The sequence below is a fragment of the Bos indicus genome, chromosome 23, assembly GCF_029378745.1.
Source record: "Bos indicus isolate NIAB-ARS_2022 breed Sahiwal x Tharparkar chromosome 23, NIAB-ARS_B.indTharparkar_mat_pri_1.0, whole genome shotgun sequence".
Classification (NCBI taxonomy): domain Eukaryota; kingdom Metazoa; phylum Chordata; class Mammalia; order Artiodactyla; family Bovidae; genus Bos; species Bos indicus.
Window position 1 is genome coordinate 8,573,211 of NC_091782.1, and position 16,987 is coordinate 8,590,197.

Sequence of the window (16,987 nt, forward strand, 5' to 3'; positions counted from 1 at the left end):
GGGAGTGTAAATTTGTGCAACCACTATGAAAAACCCTATGGAATTTGCTGAAAAAATTAAAAAGAGAACTACCTATGACCCCCCCAATTCCACTTCTTGGTATTTGTCTAAAGAAAATGAAAAAACTAAATTAAAAAGATATATGCACCCCCATGTTCATTGCAGTACTATTTATAACAGCCAAGATATGGAAGCAACCTAAGTGCCTGTCAATGGATGCATGGATAAAGAAAATGTAATATAGAAACATCCACTTCTGCTTTATTGACTACACCAAAGCCTTTGACTGTGTGGATCACAACAAACGGTGGAAAATTCTCAAAGAGATGGGATTACCAGACCACCTTACCTGCCTCCTGATAAATCTGTATGCAGGTCAACAAGCAACAGTTAGAAATGGACATAGAACAACAGACTGGTTCCAAATAGGAAAAGGAGTACATCAAGGCTGTATATTGTCATCCTGCTTATTTAACTTATATGCAGAGTACATCATGCAAAATGCTGGGCTGGATGAATCATGAGCTGGAATCAAGATTGCCGGGAGAAATATCAATAACCTCATATATGCAGATGACACCACCCTTATGGCAGAAAGCGAAGAAGAACTAAAGAGTCTCTTGATGAAAGTGAAAGAAGAGAATGAAAAGTTGGCTTAAAGCTCAATGTTCAGAAAACGAAAATCATGGCATCCAATCCCATCACTTCATGGCAAATAGATGGGGAAACAATGGAAACAGTGGCAGACTTTATTTTGGGGGCACTCCAAAATCATTGCAGGTGGTTACTGCAGCCATGAAATTAAAAGACACTTGCTCCTTGGAAGAAGAGCTATGAGCAACCTAAACAGCATATTAAAAAGCAGAGACGTTACTTTGCCAAAAAAAGGTCCATATCATCAAAGCTAAGATTTTTCTGGTAGTCATGTATGGATGTGAGTTGGACCATAAAGAAAGCTGAGTGCTGAAGAGTTGATGCTCTTGAACTATGGTGTTGGAGAAGACTCTTGAGTGTCCCTTGGAGTGCAAGGAGATACAACCAGTTCATCCTAAAGAAAATCAGTCCTGACTATTCATTGGAAGGACTGATGCTGAAGTTGAAACTCCAATACTTTGGCCACCTGATGTGAAGAGCTGACTTCTTGGAAAAGACCCTGATGCTGGGAAAGATTGAAGGTGGGAGGAGTAGGGGACAACAGAGGATGAAATGGTTGGATGGCATCACTGACTTGATGGACATGAGTTTGAGTAAGTTCCGGAAGTTGGTGATGGACAGGGAAGCCTGGGGTGCTGCAGTCCTTGGGGTCACAATGAGCTGGACATGACTGAGTGACTGATATGAACTGAATAAAGAAAGATAAGACAGCAGAGATAGATACACATACAAGAAAATATTACTCAGTCACCAAAAAGAAAAACAAAAGAAATCTTGCCATTTGAGACAAGAATGGTCCTTGAAAATATTATGCTAAGTAAAACAGGTCAAATAAAGAAAAACAAATGTTGTGTGATTTCGTTTATGTGTGGAATCTGGAAAAACAAACCAGAGAAGGCAATGGCACCCCACTCCAGTACTCTTGCCTGGCAAATCCCATGGACGGAGGAGCCTGGTGGGCTGCAGTCCATGGGGTTGCTAGGAGTCGGACACAACTGAGTGACTTCACTTTCACTTTTCACTTTCCTGCATTGGAGAAGGAAATGGCAACCCACTCCAGTGTTCTTGCCTGGAGAATCCCAGGGATGGGGGAGCCTGGTGGGCTGCCGTCTCTGGGGTCGCACAGAGTCGGACACGACTGAAGCAACTTAGCAGCAGCAGCAGCAGAAAAACAAACAAAAATGAGTTCATAGATACAAAGAACACATTTCTTGTTGCCAAAGACAACAAGGTGTGGTGGGCAAAATAGGAGCAGAGGATCAAAAGACAGAAACCTTCAGCTATAAAGTTAAAAAGCCATGGAGATGTAATGTATAGCATGGTGACTATAGTTAATAATACTGTATTGTATATCAGAAAGTTGTGGAGAGAGTAGGTCTTAACAGTTCTGATCACAAGGAAAACAGTGTTTTGATCATGTATGGTGAGGGAATTTAACTGCTCGTTTTGGTGATCGTTTTACAATATATACAGATATTGAATCCTTACTTTGTACACTTGAAATTAATAAATTTTAAAAACTAGAGAGTATCCTTTGAGAAAAAAAATTTCATTTTAGTCAGTGTCCAAATGAAAAACTACCATCCGAGGCACAAAAACATCTAGGAAGTGGTTAAATGTGTGATGGATGGATGAGACAGACGGGCAAGCAGAAAGTCATAGTAACAGATCTTCCTACAACCTTCCCTGACAACCGCGCATGCACACACACACACACACACACGCACACGCACACACCCCTATTGTCTATTACCTTGTAGCAGGACTTTGCCTGGGTTTCCTGTGCTGTTTCTGTGGTCTCTTACTGTTTGGTGGTGTTCTGATCTTATGTATAAAAAATTCAGCCTCTTAAGTGAATGAAAAAAAATAAAAAATGAAAATAAACATAGGTGAAATCTAGTATTACTGAAAAAAACAGTATTTTGTCTGCTGCTAGCATCTCAAGAGATTTCTGCAAAATAGAAAGTAGGTTAGAATGATATGATGAAAATCCGGTTTTCTAACACAGAAAGTGGGAGGCTTCCTGGTAAACGGGTAGATTCTGAGTAGACCCAGAAATATCTCCTAGTCCATAAAGGCACATGTTAAAGGAGACAGTGGAGCGTGAGACCACAGGTAGTTTCGAATACACACACCAGCAATTCTAGAGTTGACTCTGCACAGGTGTGGAGCCCCGCGTTAGACCTCAGAGCCTACAACTAACGGGGACAATTCTCTTTGACATGTACCTTGTTCACAAATTTCAGTTTAAAACAGATCATAAAATGCACACCAAGCAGAAAAATATTAGGGTAGGAAAAAAAAGGTGGGGCGTTTATTGACTCCTACTAGTAAAGATCTTTTTGAGGAGAAGTTTAATCCAAAGTGTAGGAGGTAAGCTCCATGAAACTGGAATATTCTGTCAGAGTGTTTCTCCTTTCATTTATACAATGGAAGTTCCTTCTGCTCCCTTTTGAATCTGTGCCCTTGTGTGCAAGTTGCTCGGTCGTGTTCAACTTTTTGCGACCCCGTGGGCTGTATGCCCATGGAATTCTCCAGGCCAGAAGACTGGAGTTGGTAGCCTTTCCCTTCTCCAGGGGATCTTCCCAACCCAGGGATCGAACCCAGGTCTCCCGCATTGCAGGCGGATTCTTTACCAGGGAAGCCACAAGCTTCTTTCTTTAGGATCTCTCAAAACCGTTCAAATTTTCTTGCTACAAGCTTTACTCTTTGATGATTCCTCCTATGTATGATATCCTTCTGCTCCCTTTCGAATCTATGCCCTTAGATAATTCAAAACAAGGGAGTTTTCCAGGCTTCTTACAGGTCTCTTCCTAAAAATGCTTCAGCTGGCAACTGAGGTGTCAGCTCAGGGAATTTCTCTGATGGGCTGAGACACGATAGAGCAGGGTGAGGCGTGGACTGCTCCAACATGATTTCTTCCAGCAGTTCTCTTTAGACCACCTTCCGGGAGAGGCACCACTTGGAACAGCCACTCCTGAGGATACCCTTGGAGGAGGAGGAGGATGAAGAAAGCTCTGATTCTGAGGGCTCTCACTCTGGCCACCATGATGAGCCCCTATGGAGGTGAAGACATCGTGGGTGAGTGTACAGTTGAGGGGTGTGGGTTTACAATTGTGAAGAATTTTTTAAATTTTTATTTTATATTGGAGTATGGTGGCTCAGATGGTAAAGAATCTGCCTGCAATGCAGGAGACCCAGGTTTGATCCCTGGATTGGGAAGATCCCCTGGAGAAGGGAATGGCTACCCACTTCAGTATTCTTGCCTGAAGAATTCCATGGGCAGAGGAGCCTGGTGGGCTGCAGTCCCTGAGGTCACAAAAAAGTCCGACATGACTTAGCAACTAAACAACTATATATATATATATATATATATATATATATATATATATACACACACACACACACATCTTCTTTATCCATTCATCTGTCAGTGGACATTTAGGTTGTTTCCATGTCTTGGCTCTTATAAATAGCGTTGCTATGAAATAAAGGTGCATTTATCTTTTTGCATTATAGTTCTTTCTGGATATATGCCCAGGAGTGGGATTGCTGGACCATATGGCAACTCTATTTTCAGATATGCATTCTAAATAACAAAGAGTTGTGTGTATGTGTATGTGTGTGAAAGTCGCTCAGTTGTGTCCAACTCTTTGAGACCCCATGGACTAAAAAGCAATATAATGCCAAAGTATAGCATGATTTATTATAAGTATAACTTCAAATTTGATTGTTTGCTTCAGAAATTTGGGTAATGTTGGTGGAAAACCTAGGAACTTAAAATAGGTTAGTCTCAGCTTGTCAACCCAAACTACCAGTCCTGTCACCTCCAGCCAACAAAGCTCTAAAAAGAGGATAAAAACAGATTAATTTTAGTTAATCAGCCCCCTCAGCTCCTCCATTCTGTATTCACAACACCTTCTTGAAGGTGGCTTATTCCACTAAATTTCAGTCTCCTGTCCAAAACTTTGTCCTACTGTGTCATGGGCATTGACAATGGTTATTGAAACCCAAAGGGTGTGGGGGGTCAAGGAAAAGAGAAGAGGAATGGAATGGAATCTTCAGAACATTTCCTAATCGTGATTCATGAAGTCAACAAATATTTAGCGAGGTATCAAGCACTCCTCTGGGCATAAAGCAAGATTTCTGGGAATGCCCTGGTGGTCCAGGGATCAGGACTCCACGCTTCTACTGACGGGGGCACGGGTTCAATCCGTGGTCAGGGAACTAAGATCTCTCATGCTATGTGGCACAGACAAAGAACAACAACAAGTAAAGATTCCTATCCACGGGAAACTCATGTTCTTATAATCAGACAGATAACTTTAAAAAAAAACACATTTCATAAGTAAATAAATTCCATAGTGTGGTAAGAATGAGATAGGTGCTATGAGAAGTAAGAGATTAGGTGATTAGAAATAAAATTATGTAATCATTATCTAGGGCTTCCCCAGTGGCTCAGGGGTAAAGAATCCAGCTGCAATGCAGGAGACACAGATTTGATCCCTGGCTCAGGAAGGTCCCCTGGAGGAAAGCATGGCAACCCATTCCAGTAGTCTTGCCAGGAGAATCCCGTGGACAGAGGAGCCTGGTGGGCTACAGTTCAGAGGGTCGCAAACAGCAAGACATGACTGAAGAGAGTGAGCACGCACACAAGCATTCATCATTAACTTATTTACTGCAATCTTACTATGTGCCATGAACCCTTCAAGTTACTAGGGATACAGAGTGAATAAGACAGCGTCTCAGCACCTCATGGCGTGTACATCACCATCCCTAACCCTAGGATAGAAAAGACAGAAATAGGAAGTGGTATCGGCCCAGGCCAAATATGAACCTACACTCCTACACGGACCATTTCTCATGTGTTTTTGTTTAATCCAATTCTTTCCCCGCCCCTGTATCCTGCGTCCCTGTTCTTATCTTTCTGCTTTGGCGTGGCCACACACCAGCTGACCACGTGGGCACTTACGGCACAAATGTCTACCAGACGTACGGCGCCTCTGGCCAGTTCACGTTTGAATTTGATGGAGACGAGCTCTTCTACGTGGACCTGGGGAAAAAGGAGACTGTCTGGCGGCTGCCCGAGTTTAGCAATATCACCAAATTTGAAGTTCAGAGCGCCCTGAGAAACATTGTTATGTCAAAAAGAAATTTGGACATCTTGATAAAAAATTCCAGCTTTACACCTGCCACCAGTGGTAAGTGTGGCCTCTCTTCACGGCATCTACCTCGTGTTCCTGGTCTCTTTTTCCTCCCCCGGGTAGCTAGTCTTCCCCCTCCCCGACACTCTAAATTGCTCCCCCTTTCTATTTCATTTCCTGGCAAATACCCAGTCCTCGGCTACAGATTTAATCTTGAAATATCCCTCCCCTGAGTTCCAAGAACCCACTCCTTGCAGTAGTTCTAAAAGAGGATATTCTCAAGCTCTTGGCCTAAGTAGCCAAGTAGTACCTCAGCCCTTGTCTCCTTTGAAGAAATAATTCAGCAAAGAGACCAAGCTTGTGAAATCGAGACAGTGTTTATTAAAAACAAGGTACTTGTGGAAGAACTCATAAAAGAACTCAGAGTTTGGAATTTGTTTTTTTTAACATTTTTTAATGGGCCTCAAAATCCTGTGACGGATTTTTTATCGAGCTGTTTCCATTAGAAAGTACTGATTTTAAAAACTAATAACTGAAAACTGCCACACACAAAGCAAATGGTCCGTAAAAGATTCTCCTTTCCTTCTGAAGTTTTTACAATGTATTGTTATTATTAACCAGTCTTTTACTATTAAACGTAAATGGCGAATCACTCCAAATAGACTGAGTTGCACACAGTAGCGAGGATTTAGCTTGCTTATATGGGGGCAGTTTTCTGGGCTGTCTCGGGCCAGTCATCTCGCTTGTGCCCATTTTTCACCTGACTCAGGGTTCTTCCTGATGGGCATGCATCTGTCAGCCAAGGTGGATTCCGGCGCCAAGGTTTCTGGGGGGTTGGCAGGACATCTTCTGGGCTGGCATCTCCTTCCTCCTTTGTCCTCCCTAGACTGAAGGCCTCTTCTGCACATGCATCAGGCTGGGAAATCCCCTTGACCACGAGAACGAGGAAGCTGTGGTCACTTTGTCTTTCACCTAATCAGGGCCCCATGCTCCTGCTGGTATCGTGTCTTGAAGCATCAGCAGGAGACCAGTTGCAGCTGCTCAGCCCGTGGCCCATCTGTCTCCTAGCTCTCACACACCGACCCACTCTGCCCTGTGGATTCCCAGCAAGAAGAACGTGTTCTAAGCTTCATAGTGACCCTAAAGAAGAAGACAGTTCAGAAGAGAATTCGCAGCACAGTTCAGAGGACAGTTCGACATCTGTAGATAAAGATGTCAGCACCAGTTCTGAAGTCACTGTAGAAAGCACTAATCTTCCTCATTCAGAAGGTGGAAGAGCCAAGGTCTAAGTTTTGGACGGTCCTACCAGTAAAATAATAATAATGATGATCAATATATAATATAAGAAACAGGTGAAAATAAAGGGAGGTTATGGCTGACTGTAAAGTGAGTCTGAAGGACATAGGAAATAATACGCTAACAGCTGGGGAGATTGTGCACGGGGTGGGGAAGCCTCCCCTAAACTGATTAAGGAGCAGAAGGCACAGTTGTCAGAAATTCCAATCCATCTTTGGTCTTCATTGTAGAAATCCCTGAAGTGGCTGTGTTTCCCAAATCCTCCGTGGTCCTGGGGATTCCCAATACCCTCATCTGTCAAGTGGACAACATCTTTCCTCCTGTGATCAACATCACTTGGTTTTACAACGGACACTTTGTTGCAGAAGGGATCGCTGAGACCACCTTCTACCCCAAGAGTGACCACTCTTTCCTCAAGTTCAGTTACCTCACCTTTCTTCCCTCCAGTGAAGACTTCTATGACTGCAGAGTGGAGCACTGGGGCCTGGAAGAGCCCCTCGTCAAGCACTGGGGTACGTGCATTCCCAAACCCACACCCTTCTCCACATCCAATTCACCTGCAGACAGTGTCCTTCCGAATCCGGCCTCCGGACTCTGAGACTGAATCAAATCCTGGAGACAGGGTTTTGGGTGAAGTAGAAAGAACAGCTTTATTTCTTTGCCAGGCAAAGGGGGCCCCAGTGGACTACAGCTCTCAAAACTGTGTGTCCCCACCCGGAGGGGGTAGCAAGGAGTTTTATAGTAATGGCATGATAAAGAGGGTATGACCAGCTCCTGAACATTCTTCTCATGTTGACAGCCAGTCTGGGGTCAGTGTGTCGTGGGCAGCATATAGTTAATTTCTCCACCGGTTGGAGATTTCAACAACTGCCAAACAGCTCAAAGACAGTGCTGTGTGTATCCCTTGACGGGGAACCAGGACCCTGCCCCAAGACCACTACAGTTTCTTAACTGCTCCTCCTGTGTCTCCACATCCCCTCCCTTCCCTGAATAACATCTGTTTAAGCCTGCCTCTTGAACTCAGAGAGGTCACGGAGGCTGAATGAAGCCCGTTTCCTGCAAACAAGAAACGGGGAGACACAAAAAGGCTTTTGTGCACAGGAGCATCACAAGACCCTGCTCAGTATCACTTTGACCCTGTAAGTCTTTTTGTTCTCAGAGCCTGAGATTCCAACCCCTACATCAGAGCTGACAGAGACTGTGGTCTGTGCCCTGGGGCTGGCCATGGGCCTCATGGGCATCGTGGTGGGCACTGTCCTCATCCTCCGAGTCCGGTGCTTGGGTGCTGCCTCCAGACGTCGAAGGGCCATGTGAGTCATGGCCTGAAAGATGGGAAGGTAAGGATCAGATCTAGAAAGATGGCACTTCAGGCAGGGAAGGCAAGGGTGGAAAATTGGCATCCAGGATACATACATGTGTTTGAACAACTGTGGGCAAATTGGAGATGGGTTGACGTTGGGACAGAGTTACTGCCAAAATCTTGGTTTTCTCTGCCCACCGATGCTGAATAAAAAATACAGAGACAGAGTTTGGAGAGATAGAAAGATGGCTTTAGTCGGCTGCAGGAAGAACACAGCAGAACACAGCAGGCTAGTGCCCTGCGCGATGGGGAATTGGAGGGGACCATATAGCTGGGGCTCACAGTCTGAGGTCTGTGATCAGGAACAAAGTAGTGAGAGTCTTGCATTCTTCTTTATTGTTTCAAAATAGTCAGAACTGGCTTCAAGAAACTGGATAATTGGGTCCGTTTGTCTCTGATTTATAATATTGCAGCCCTCTTTCTGCAATGCAAAATGCTACAAGGGGTGGTCTGCAAAGGGAGCACTGGGAAGGTAAGCGCCAGGTGCAGGATGGAATTTGCATAGGGTTAAGGGGCAGTGGGTACCGGATATAATTTACATAGTGTCAGGTTCCTTCTGTGAGATACAGGCTACAGTTTAGTAACAGTGAAAGGAAAGCCAGGAGTGATTAACTCTTTCAGGTCTGTTTATGCTTCTTCTCTCATCTGTTCACTGTTCCCTTTACTTGTTCTCAGGAGAGGAAAGTCTTCATTTCTGTTTTCGCTGCAGCATCAGGAGCCCAGGACCATCAGCCTCATGCTGTTTGGTGTTTCAGGTGATCAGTCTTTACAAGAAAAAAAAGGCCTGGTTCAGACTCCAGTTCCCTGTCTTGACCTTGACTGAGACGTGCTCCTTGTTCCACTTCATCACAGAGCTCCTTCCACGCCCTCCTGCCCTCCCTGCCGGGGTGGACTTTATGGAGGAATTTTCCTTCGAAGATCACTGACCCTTATGAATTCTCCCAACTTAGTCTTTGATTCATTGACTACCTGTCACAGAGAGACCTGGATTGTTCCACCCAGCCGCCTAGTTCTTGGTCACCCTAATCCAACATCTGTTCCAAACAAATAAGTAAATCTTGCACCAAGAGATTGTCTTGCTAAGTGAAGTAAGTCAGAAAGAGAAAGACAAATGCCATATGATATCACTTACGTGTGGAATCTAAAATATGACAGAAGTGAACCTACCTATGAAACAGAAGCAGGATCAGGAACATAGCGAATGGACTGGTGGTTGCCAAGGGAGGAGGGGGATGGGAGAAAGCTGGACTTGGAGTTTGGGATTAGCAGATGCAAACTGGTCCATGTAGAATGGATAAACAACAGGGTCCTCCTGTGTAGCACAGGGACCTATATTCAGTATCCTGTGATAAACCATAATGGAAAATGACCACAAGAACATATACAGATGTATGTATGTATAACTGAGTCATTTTGCTGTATAGCAGTAATTAAGACAACATTGTAATTCAACTATACTTCAATAAAAAGAAAATTTTAAAGAAGACAAATCTCTTTCTAGGGTATTTTTGTTCAGTGTGTCCATTTTCTCTGTTCCTAGGGCTAACTCCTGTATAAGCATGGAAGCCCCTGTGTTGGAAGGCTCATGGAAATCTCAGCTCCATGGAACCTGTTTCTCAAATCACGTTAATACCACGCAGCCAAGTGTGAAAATGATGTTCTTAAATGGGGACCTTTTTTCCTCCCTAAACTTCCTCTTTGCTCTCTCTCTCTTCTTACATTAAGTATCAATGAACATAAAGCAAAATTTCTCCCCTCAGTGCAAAGTGTTTATATCTAACATGCAAAAAAGTGTGTGTGTGGGGGGGGGGGGGAATGGTGCCAGTGTTCAAGAGTTTAATTTTAAAAGAGAAGTCTAAGTCTGTGCAGGAGACCAGACATTGAAATAAAATCTTTTAAACATCAAAACTGGATTTTGAGAGTGCAAAGTCAGAAACATGGATCCGTGAAGGAGGCAGAATGATGTAAATCTCTCCTCCCCATTTTCATCCTGATGAGACAGAAAGTCTCCAGGTAGGAATGAGACAGAGCGTAGAAGTGAGAATGATAGAATAAGATAATGCTTTCTGTATCTCAGAAAACGCCCCGCACTTTCTCTTATCTGGGTTAATATCAAGGAGAAAGGAGAGACTGGCTAACAGGCCCAGAGCAGGGGCAACCTCTCTGCCCTGTAGGTAACCCCATTTAGCAATACTGTAAGTACAATGTAAATGCACTCCACCCTCAAGTTCATAAATTATGTAGTTTTTTTTATTTTTAATGTATTTTATTTTCAGTTGTGCTGCACGGCATGGGAGATCTAAGTTCTCTGACCAAGGATTGAACCCATGACCCTTACAGTGGAAGTGAGAGTCTTAACCATTGGACACCCCGGGAAGTCCCAAAATTAGGTTTATTAACATACTATCTTTAATTGGTGTTGTTCTATTTTATGAGACTTTGTAAATAGACTGAGATTTCGGTAATGTATTAAGACCACCCTATTTCAAATTTTTATGCAATATAATCCTTTAGTAACCACAAAATGGGCTGTTGAGAGTGCCGGGGTCCAGCCCCTGTGGATCCAAGGAATTCGAAGGGGAGACGGTTTCGGCGATCAGGAAACCATAGCTTAATTAAGTGTTAATTAGAGATATAAAGAGTGGTTAAATAGGGATAGCTCAGTGAAAAAATTCAGTGGAGAAAAGAGGCTGAATAACTTGGTTTATGTGGAAAACCAATAAAACTCCAAGACAAGGAGTTTGCACCACCTATGTAGGCCACAGGCATCCTCCCATTGTCCCGAAGGAGAGAAGATACTAAGGCCTCCCCGGTCAGATCTTAGAAGCCCAGGCAAAATTAATAGGCTTGGCGAGCCTCCACACTCCAGATGGGAATTCAGCCAGAAGGTGAGAGAAAGAACGACATGGGGAGACCAAGCTTCAGTGAGCAAGGCCCACACTTTATTTTCCAAAGTAGTTTTTATATCTTAAGTTGTGCATAGAGGATAATGGGGGAAAGGGTAGAGTCATGCAAGGTCAGCAGTCCTTGATCCTTATCGAAGCCAGGCTTTCTTCCTGCAAACTTATCATATGCAAAAGTTTAGGTGATTTACATCATCTTCTGGCCAGGAGGCCTGTTAACATTTTATGACCCTTTCTTCAGAAAACTTATTTTTCTCTAAAGGTGATTATTCTAAAGTCAGGTGCCACCCTCCAAAAGCATTAGATAAAGTTGCATTCCTATAGGGCAAAAGAAAAGAATTAACTCAAGGGTCCAAGGTTACAAACATTAAAGCTACTACTCACATTCCTATACACCAACTATATTAATCAATACACTCCCAGGGACACAGTAGGTAAGGGATATGGAAACTTAGCAGCAAACATTGGCCCGATAAATGAAAACCCTTCACCAATATAATTTCTAATCAACCCACTATACTATACTAATAATCTTCTAACTGCTCAAAGGAATCTGTATTTAGAAAGTTTAGAACATCTCGCGCCTCTCATGGTTGGGAGGCTGTGAACGATCACATGTGGCCGGAAGAACCTGTTCAGAAAGGCTAGAGAACTTCCAAAGGAGTTTGTGAACTAAAACACTCTTGTCACGCCCAGGAACTTTATTAACTGGAGCTGTAAGTTAACTCTTTTTCAGAGAGAGAGATGGTAGTGGGGGACAGCCCCCCGTAAAGTCAGAGGTGTAGGTGAGAGCACAAAGCAGTGAAGTAGACAGACTCTGGTTTTGGGGGTAGATGCTCGAGAATTTCCAGGGGGACTCCTGAGGCTCGATCCCGCCTTTGCGTATGCCGAGCCTCCTTCCTCATGACCTTTGCCATGGGCGGAGGTCCTCACGCTGGCTCCCGGCAGAGAGGATCCACGAGGTAATACATATAAAACACTTAGCCTAATGGGTGTCACATGGAAAGCATCCATTATGTTACCTCTGACTGTAATTCGTATTATCTGGAACCAAACTCCAATCTCAATGTCCAAACTCCAGGGGTCACATTGAGTCCTTACTGAGCATTCTTTTTGCTTAAACTACTTAATTTTATATACATCTGTACACCAATTCCAGGCATGAGGCATTCTTAACTTTCTTGTTTCTTGCCCTTTCTTTTGCTTTCTATTTCATTATGGTTCAGTTCAGTTCAATTCAGTCGCTCAGTCGTGTCCGATTGCGGTAAAAGAGGTATAACTAACATTTACCATTTTAACCATTTTGAGGCTGTGGTTCAGGAGTGTTAAATACATTTGCATTGTGTTGTGCAACCGTTACCATCAACCATTACTTTTTCATCTTCCTAAACTGAAACTCTGTAACTACTAAATGATGCCTCTATTTCCACCTCCCTTCCGCTCCTGATAACCACCATTCTACTTTTTTTTTATTAATTGTGTGTGTGTGTGTGTGGCTGTGCTGGGTCTCCACTGCTGTGCAAGGGCCTTCCCTAGTTGCAGAGAGTGGGGTCTGCTCTCTAGTTGGGTGTACGGGCTTCTCATTGCGGTGGCTTCTCCTGTTGCTAAGTCCGGCTCTAGGTGACCAGGCTCAGTGGTTGTGGCTCATCAGCTTAGTTCCCCCGAAACGTGTGGGATCTTCCCTGACCAGAGATCAAACCCATCTCTTGCATTGGCAGGCAGATTCTTAGTCCCTGGACCACCAGGGATTCTACTTTTTATCTCTATAAATTTGACTATTCAAGATCCTTCACATAAATGTGATTATACAGTATTTGTCCTTTTGTGACTGGCTCGTTTTAATTTAGCATAATATTTTCAAGGCTCAGCCATGTTGTAGCCTTTGTCCATTTTTCCTCCCTTTTTAAGGTTAAATAATATTCCACTGGGCTTCCAAGGTGGCTCAGTGGTAAAGAATCCACTTGTAAAAGGAGGAGACACAAGAGACACAGGTTTGATCCCTGGGTTGGGAAGATCCCCTGGAAAAAGAAATGATAACCCGCTCCAGTATTCTTGCCTGGAAAATTCCATGGACAGAGGGGCCTGGAGGGTTACAGTCCATGGGGTTGCAAAGAGTTGGACATGACTGAGCAACTGAGCTCACACAGTATTCCATTGTGTCCGTACACTCCATTTTGTTTATCCAGTCATCCATCAACAAACGTTTGAGTTGTTTCCACCTTTGGATACTGTGAATAATACTTCTGTGGACATTGCTGTTTTAGTCCCTGCTTTCCATTCTTTGGAGATATAATAGAGAGTTCCAATTGCTAGACCATATGGTAATCGTATGTTTAATTTTCTGAGGACACACCATACTGATTTCCACAATGGCTGCACCATTCTACATTCCTGTCAACAATGTACATGGGTTCCTATTTCTCCACATTCATGACAACACTTGTTATTTTCTGAGTTTTTGATAATAACCATCCTAATGGATGTGCATATAACTACGCACAAGAAAATGGTGATTCTCATAAACAAAATATTTCTCAAAAGAAACAAACAGAACCAATAAATAAAGTTATTTTGTATTTATATTAAATTCAAAGTCATGCATGCATAAGAAAAATAAGATAATTTTCAAAAAATTCAGAGTAATATTTTCCTCTTAAAGGAAAAGATAGTAAAAAAAGGTGCACACAAGATGCTCCTAGGAAGCTGGTTGTGTTTTGGTTTTTAAACTGCATGAACTGCATGGTTTGTTATTGATGAAGTTCTGCACACAGGTTTATGAAACTCTCTACAGAAGTTACATGTCACTCTAAAAGAAATGTTAGCATTATTATATCTCCTATTATAAAAATATGATTCTCAAGTCATGAGCTAAAGAATTGTGTGCATAGCTTTCCTAGATGTAAATCCAGTTCAGGAAATATAAATCCAATTTACTTCAGGAAATGTGCTCTTTAAGGAAAATGATGTGTTTACACTTAAGAGCAGAGAAGGCAATGGCACCCCACTTCAGTACTCTTGCCTGGAAAATCCCATGGACGGAGGAGCCTGGTGGGCTGCAGTCCATGGGGTCGCTAAGAGTCGGATACAACTGAGCGACTTCACTTTAACTTTTCACTTTCATGCATTGGAGAAGGAAATGGCAACCCACTCCAGTGTTCTTGCCTGGAGGATCCCAGGGACAGGGGGGCCTCGTGGGCTGCCGTCTGTGGGGTGGCACAGAGTCGGACATGACTGAAGTGACTTAGCAGCACACTTAAGAGACATGAAGACCTTTTAAACTAACAGAAATTTAAGATCCAATTCCCAAGGATGTGGATCAATAAGGAAAATAATTGGAAGGATCGTGATGACTTTTACCCATCCTATCGTCATTAAAGCACCCCCAGGCTCAGTTCAAGGTAAAAAGGTTACATGAAGTGTATATTGTTGGACACAATAGAGGAAAATAGTCAACATCTTCTGTTGGATGATGGGACTCCTTCTTGGGAAAGTTCTTCTGGTGGCAAAGTCTCAAAAGGAATATCACCAGTGATGTTTTATGTCAAGCGACAGACGCAGGCTTAGGAAAGACCTGTCAACAAAGGACCGTCTAGTCAAGGCTATGGTATTTCCAGTGGTCATGTATGGATGTGAGAGTTGGACTATAAAGAAAGCTGAGCTCCAAAGAATTGATGCTTTTGAACTATGGTGTTGGAGAAGACTCTTCACAGTCCCTTGGACTGCAAGGAGATCCAACCAGTCCATCCTAAAGGAGATCAGTCCTGGGTGTTCATCGGTAGGACTGATGTTGAAGCTGAAATTCCAATACTTTGGCCACCTGATGCAGAGCTGACTCATTTGAAAAGACCCCGATGCTGGGAAAGATTGAAGACAGGAGGAGAAGGGGATGACAGAGGATGAGATGGTTGGATGGCATCACCGACTCAATGGACATGAGTTTGGGTGGACTTCGGGAGTTGGTGATGGACAGGGAGGCCTGATGTGCTGCAGTTCATGGGGTCACAAAGAGTCGGACACGACTGAGCAACTGAACTGAGAACTGAGAAACTGGAAGTGGTCACTTCACATGTACCTCAGAAAGCAAGATAAGAAGGAAGAAGAAAGCACTTCAGGGAAAAATAAAAACCCAAAGAATAAAAATAAAACAGAGGGTAGGGGAGTGAATCACTGGTACAGCCAGATACTGGAAGAGTTGCAGGAAGGGAGACCCAACCCCCTCCAGGGCCCGAGACTGGACAGTTGTCTAACACTCGGAAATGAGCTGTCCCAGGAGACACAGAGCTGACAGAGCAAGAGACTTTATAAAGGGGTGCCTGGCTGAGAGCAGGAGGGTTGGGGAGCCCCGGAGGACTGCTCCACCCCCTGGTTTGCGGTCCTGGGTTTTACGGTGACAGGTTAGTTTCCCGGTTGTCTCTGGCCAATCGTTTTGACTCAGGGTCCTTCCTGGTGGCTCACATGTCACTCAGCCGAGATGAATTCCAAAGCGAAGGATTCTGGGAAGTTGGTAGCACATACAGTGGGCAGGTGTCTCCTTCCCACTTTGGGCCTTTCCCAGATTCTCCCAGTTGGTTTTCGGTGGCCACACCTTGTTCCTTATCGGGAGACCCTTTTGTGAGACAACTCATGTAAGTGGTTATCACTGTGTCTGGCCAAGGCAGGTGGTTTTGGTCAATGGTTTCCTAAACAGAAGTGGCAAAACAGAGAATTAAAAATAATGAATGAGGGACTTCCCTTGTGGTCCAGTGGCTAAGTCTTGGTGTTCCCAATGTAGGGGGCCCAGGTTCCATCCTTTGTCAGGGAACTAGAGATCCCACATGGAGGAACTAAGACCTGAACCTATCAAAAAATTATATAAATTGTTGTAATATAATGAGTGAGGCTTGTGTGCCCGGCAGAAGACCTTTGATTTGGATTTCACTCATGTAGATATACACTGGAAAAAAGTGAATACTGACATGTAATTAGGGGTACTTCATCAGAACCATTTTCTCTTGAATTTTACATTGTCAAAAAAAAAAAAAAAAAAGAATGGTCTGGATCTCAACAAATTACTTTTTTAATGTGTTGTAAGATTGTGAAGGAAAATGTTTACTGATAAAGGCACACAGAAAGAGCTGATAATTACTCCTATACTCTTAAACTCAGTTTGGGAGCTCTGTTAACAACAAAAATGGAGCTGATGGCTATTGGATTAGCAAGGTATAGCAGTGATTTTAAGAACCTCATAAGCAAAACTTAGTAGATTAATATACTGTCGCTTTAAATTTACAGGGAACTAAATCTTACTGGACATCTGTTACTGGTTTTGAGATGAGAAATTGTAATTGGAATGCAATGAAGTGTGCTTCGAGGTAAACAATGATAGGTCTGCATTTTATTTATTTAGTATTATTATTTTTGACCATGCCACAAAGGCTTGTGGAATCTTAGTTCCCATTTTCCCTGACTGAGGTGGAACCTGGGCTATGAGCTGTGAAAGCACTGGATCCTAAGCATGAGCCCACCAGGGAATTCTCTAGGTCCATATTCTTGATGAAACATGAAAAACACAGCACAGATTGGGTTTCTCTGGTAGCTCAGCTGGTAAAGAATCCACCTGCAATGCAGGAGACTCTCAGTCGATTCATGGG

The 16,987-nt window shown here is 43.4% G+C and overlaps 1 protein-coding gene across 1 annotated transcript; it reads left to right on the top strand.

The window, feature by feature from the left end:
- Nucleotides 1-3,568: 3,568 nt before the first annotated feature.
- LOC109576780 (SLA class II histocompatibility antigen, DQ haplotype D alpha chain) lies at nucleotides 3,569-9,935 on the top strand. Its single transcript, XM_019985406.2, has 5 exons — nucleotides 3,569-3,735; nucleotides 5,607-5,855; nucleotides 7,325-7,606; nucleotides 8,254-8,431; nucleotides 9,130-9,935. The coding sequence occupies exons 1-4, from the start codon at nucleotides 3,660-3,662 to the stop codon at nucleotides 8,406-8,408; spliced, it is 762 nt and encodes a 253-aa protein (XP_019840965.2). The 5' UTR covers nucleotides 3,569-3,659; the 3' UTR covers nucleotides 8,409-8,431; nucleotides 9,130-9,935.
- Nucleotides 9,936-16,987: the final 7,052 nt, after the last annotated feature.

Bases quoted from the DNA above. Each gene is read 5' to 3' on its own strand.
- LOC109576780 (XM_019985406.2), top strand. From the start codon at position 3,660: ATGAAGAAAGCTCTGATTCTGAGGGCTCTCACTCTGGCCACCATGATG. The intron at 3,736-5,606 runs GTGAGTGTACAG...GCCACACACCAG, and splicing joins TGGAGGTGAAGACATCGTGG to CTGACCACGTGGGCACTTAC. The intron at 7,607-8,253 runs GTACGTGCATTC...TTTTGTTCTCAG, and splicing joins GCCCCTCGTCAAGCACTGGG to AGCCTGAGATTCCAACCCCT.